We start from the raw sequence: 5,621 nt of genomic DNA on the forward strand, positions 1-5,621 counted from the left end.
CCACAAAATTTTTTTCTTTCAGCTAGGGTCATAGTGTTTTTTAAATTTTTTTATAATTATACTTTTACATAATGATATTCCAAGCCATGGTTTACTAGCTCGTATTGGCAAAACTATATTTTAAAATAAGCTATACGTGTAAAAAGATTGTTTTAGAAAACATATACAGTATAAATTAACAAAACATCTGCATACTGTCATATTTTTCATATCAAAATTTCTCTGTTTAAGCTATATATAGGGCACCTATAATGATTTCAGCGGTTACAATAAATTTATTACTGCGTATTTTGTATCTTGATGATTTTGCACACAAACTTTGTAATCTAATTCATCCCATTTATCTTACACCTGGTGCAATGTGCCCCTGTCAATTCGAGCGAATGCATTGTTAATGCGACCTCGTAGTTCCGGCAGAGTGGTCGGTATTTGCGTTCAATGGTAGATTAAAATCTTTCGAGTCCCTAGGCACAAAAGATTGTGGGCTCCTCTGCATAATTTCACGAGATCATAAAATAATAATGTCTAACTTTAGTTGTAAAATTATTTATAAATTATGATATGCAATTGCAATAGTAAAGCTGTTCCAATTTTTCCAATTTCACGACCCGAGATATGGAGCCTTTAGATATATGCCTCACGTGCATAGTGGGCAGTTTGTCACTGATTTCCAATTACACGCTTTTTTATTTATGCGTTTTTTTCAGATGACCCTTTGAAAAGCGTATAACCGAAGTTTTGCAGTATTGTATATATACTGTAAAGTATGGGTGGAAACTTTTGTATACATAAGATCTACTTTTTATCTTAAAAATATGTCGCGATCGACTTGTTGTCGTAGGCATAGTCTAAGTGGCGAGGGGAGGTGTGAAATACATACTATGTTTAGATAGGTAAGAAAAGCCACAATTTAATTTAAAACATGAAGAAAAGTACTAACATTTTAAACAGAAGAAAAATTGAAACTTAACGTTGTCACTTTCGGGGACCACCACTTCACCCTTCCTCTCTCTACCGTGTCCCGACCTACTCTCTGTCTCTCTCTTCCGGCCTTTCTTTTTTTCGTTTTACGACCCTTTGTCTACATTTCTTATTCCCCTTTTACAACTGTACGCACTTGGATTGCACTTGGACCGACAAAACCGCATCTGAGAGAGGACGCGGAGATCCGATATCACTACAGTTGCGTTCGGTTACAGGTGTAACACTCGCGAGCGATCGACCAAAATTGGCTTCGGGATCGACTTGTTGGCCACCCCTGCTGTAGAGAACTACAAATAACTATGTGACATAACTACGTATATATGTAATATATAACTATATATATATATATACATTATATATATATAGCTATATTTTTTATTTTTAAAAATGATATTTATTCTGATAATTAAAAGTTATTTTTGTGACTATAATTTTATATGTTTTATGATCAATTTTACAGTTTAATTTGTATTTTAATTATCTGTCTTTCTTTATGATAGATGAAGCACAGGAGAGATGCACACAGTGTGGAAAATCCTTCCCTGTATCGGCACGTATGCTCAATCACGGTTATTGTCAACCGTGTTATCAGAACAGTAACGGTATAGCGCTAACAAAACGCACAGACGACAACATAGAAGGCAAAACACAGTCATCATCACCTCTACGTTCGTCACCAATAGGTACTACGAAGTTACCTTCAGATAATCCAGTTCAACTATTAGGAGTGTTGGATCAAGTAATGTTACGTTATAGACATACAGGAACAATATCGTCCAACAATTCATTATCAGCAATGACGTTTCTTTATGGACCGCCTGTACTATCACAAGGAACGTGATTTCGAGTGTTTTTAACACAAGAAAAAAAAGAAGAAGAAGAAAGAAAAGAAAAAAAAACTGATGACGAAACACTTTGAAGATTGAAGACCAGAGTGCCTTAAGGACACGAAAAAAGTGCATTAATTTTATGTAGGAGAACAATTTTTTCAACAGTGCCACGTTTTATATAATAATAAAATAAATAAATAAAAGCCAAATTGTATTATAAGTAGGGGATCATCATCTGTATTTTTTTAAATTACTAACAATTTTTAATTAGTCTTTCGTCGTTTTAATTCGACTTTAACATTAATTTTTCTATGTATAACTCGAAGAAAACTTTTATGTATATGTATATAAATGTACTCATTTTAATATTATAAAGGTGAATACTCATATGCCTTGAATTAATAGAGGCATAAGTTTGATTATTTTTTTTAAATGAATGTAAACGTATAAAGTTTACATAGTTTTATATAGTGCTAGAAGCGCATTTTTACACATTCCTAAAGAAAAATTAAGATTAAATTATAGACCAAACTATGTTTTTTTTTAATTACATATTTATAATATATTAATAGAACTAGAATTGCTATAATACAATATAAAAATGATTCTTAAAAAAGTTTTTTTTTAAATTCATTTTAAGGAGTTTAAATATTAAAAAAAATTTATTCAAAATATTCTAAAATGTTAATAAATAAATAAATACAGGGTAGCTCCAATCAACTGAATTTGCTACATTTCGGTTAACTAACTTTTGGACTACCTTGTATATAATTTAGATAGACTTACCATTGTTAAATCTACAAAACAATAAGTGAATTAAGGAAAAATATACAATATAAAGTTAGACAATGGTCATAATTTTAACCATTTAAAAAAAAATAATAAAAATGTAAATATCTTTTCTGTATTGTGGTCCACGTATTTGGGGAATTTAATGTAGTTTTTATAGACGTTAAACTTTGTACATAAATTTTGATACGAATGTTCATGGAGTGCGGGTTTAGTCTATTATATATATATATATTTTTCTTATCAATTTTGTTATAAAATGTTTAAAAATATTAATAATTTTTTCTACTCTCTCTCCCTCTGGAAAGGTGTTGTCCATAAATTTAATGTCGCGTGATTGTGATGGATGTGAAAACAAAAAAATGAATTTATATATAAATGATTCAGCTTAAAACAACTTTAATCCTCATCAATTAATTAAAAACAATTTACATAAACAAGCAATATTACAGTTTAACTTATTAAATTTTCTAATTGTGATAACAAAATGCTGTTTAAATCTATGTAAGTGAACTTCTAAAGGCTTTTAAATGCCTTAAAATTTAATTTTATAACTGTTTAAATTAAATTATAATAAACTAAATAGTACGAGCAATAATAAAATTTATTATTGTTAATGATTTATAGAAACTTAAGAGATTGCATAGAAGAATATAATTTTTTTAAATTAATTTTTCAAAAAAGTAAATAAGAAAATGGTGTTAAATAATTAAAAATTTCACACTTTATCTTTTATTCTGTAATTATTTTATGTGCTAGAATTAATTAGATAAATAATTATAAATGTTTTAAGTTGTCATGCATAACCAACAGAGGGGTGTGCATTAAGCTCACATCTCTAGTCAGGTTTTTTTTATTAAAAAAAAAAAGTGCCTTGTGTATAAAATAAAAACGTGCCGTACTTTTGTATCTGATTATATATATATATATATATATATAAATACTATAAATATTTTTTTGTCAAAATAAAATACATAAAAAAATTATATATAAATGAGTGAATCAACTTTTTCCGTGTTGTTTAACTTTCGTTTCATCTTCGCCATATGACGGAATAATGAATTGTAAGCAGTGAATTTAACGGTCTAACAAAAAAAAATAGAGTAAAAAAGACAGATTGGAGTAATTACCGAAAGAAAATTCTAAAAAAAAACCCATAAAAACACAAAAAAAAACTAAAGAATGAACAATATCTGAATGTGATTTTTTAAATTTTTCTATTATCCATTTAATAAGATCAATAGATATTAGCATAAATACCAAAGGCATTTTCTTTGTGTCTTTTATGAAAAAAAAATCCACTTTGAAATCGGATAAACAGCTGTTATTTGTATCTTTTTTTTTAATGCTTTAATAATGTACTGATAAACATGAGATTTTCATCACAGATATTTTCATTATTTTTTTAAATTTCTATAAAGAAAAAAGAAGAAGAAGAGAGCTGTTAACTGTTTAAAAAAAAAACTCTTAAAATTTTAAAGAAATTTAACAAAATTACTCAGTTTTTCTAATCGTGAGCGTTAAAATTTACGTAATTAACAATACATTCTTTCTACTTTTATTCAATTAATGACTTTAAAAAACTCAACAAGTGAATTACAAAAAAGGGGGGGTGATATCCGACACATGCTCTTTGATTAACAAAGAACGTACGACAGGAAGTGGTAAAGGAGTGTCCTTCCTGTCCTCAAGCAAGTCGAAGATACAATCCAGAAACTGGATAAGTCACATGGTCTGGATGAACTGTAGACACGAGATACATTAACAAACCTCACGCACCTGGTCACACCGCTTCGTTTACTCTTATATTCTTGCTAAGAAAAAAAAAACAATTTTTAAAAAGACAAAACTTTGATAGAGAAAAATAAAAAAAGAAGTCGAGAGACATAAAGCCCTGGGGGCTTGAAACACCATCTGAGATAATAGGCACGTCAAATAGAGGCGAGTGACCCACCCGACTGGATTTGAAAACATCTACACTTTATAGTAGTTTATCATTACACATAAATTATAGCGAAAATTTATTAAATCACCTGTAAAGAAAAATCTGATTTAATTCAACAAACAACAAGTTTTTTTTTTTTTACTTTCGATTTTTATTACTAAATTCTTTTATCCTTAATCTGAATATTAATAAAATTTATATGTACTCCTTCCCTGTATCGGCACGTATGCTCAATCACGGTTATTGTCAACCGTGTTATCAGAACAGTAACGGTATAGCGCTAACAAAACGCACAGACGACAACATAGAAGGCAAAACACAGTCATCATCACCTCTACGTTCGTCACCAATAGGTACTACGAAGTNTGCAGCAATGTAATAAACTTTCCTTCTTTAATTTTCACTAGAAGAAAAGAAAAGAAATAATAATAAAATAAAATAATAAATTAATCATAAGATGGAAGGTTTATCTTGTATCATGTCGTCAGAAATTGGTGTTTCTCTTAAATATTTAAATTGACATCATCATCGCTCATTGCATTATTCAACTCAATTCGATCGAAGGGAAATGTTTTCAAATAAATGGTCTGCACTGTTGATTAATAGTTCATTGCATAAAGCAATTGAATAATAAATATTTTAGCTAAGCTGACGGATATTTTTATCGAGTCTTGCCTGTCATTTTATATAAAAGTGTTCATTTTGTCTTTACAGGTGACAAACCCCATGCCTGTGATTACTGTCAGAAGAGGTTCGCTCTTGCGTGTAATTTACGTGCTCATCGAAAAACTCACGAAAGTAAGAATCCATCGATTAACTTACCTTAATAGATTTAATATATTCTTTTAAGATATTCAATTTTTATTTTTATTATTATAACATTTTCCCCCTTTTTTTTATTATTTAATATCATAATTATCTTGAGATAGGATTTTTCTTATTACTTTTTTAATATTATTATTTATATATATTTTTTTAAATGAAAGTTGATGAAAGTTTGCGAATTTTTTTCATATTTTCGTTTATAATTTAATTTTACGTAGAATATTTTTATTATTTAGAAAGCTAAATAC

The 5,621-nt window shown here is 28.6% G+C and overlaps 1 protein-coding gene across 1 annotated transcript in view; it reads left to right on the forward strand.

The window, feature by feature from the left end:
• LOC111631841 (zinc finger protein 2-like) overlaps positions 1–5,375 on the forward strand; it is a 75,262-nt gene extending 69,887 nt beyond the window's left edge. The window contains exon 7 of the mRNA XM_023376165.1: positions 5,263–5,375. Within this exon, the coding sequence (XP_023231933.1) occupies positions 5,263–5,375 (113 nt within the window). The remainder of the gene's footprint in view (positions 1–5,262) is intronic.
• The last annotated feature ends 246 nt before the right edge of the window (positions 5,376–5,621 follow it).

The sequence above is a fragment of the Centruroides sculpturatus genome, unplaced genomic scaffold, assembly GCF_000671375.1.
Source record: "Centruroides sculpturatus isolate CEXI.00-Female unplaced genomic scaffold, Cexi_2.0 scaffold820, whole genome shotgun sequence".
NCBI classification, from domain to species: Eukaryota; Metazoa; Arthropoda; class Arachnida; order Scorpiones; family Buthidae; genus Centruroides; species Centruroides sculpturatus.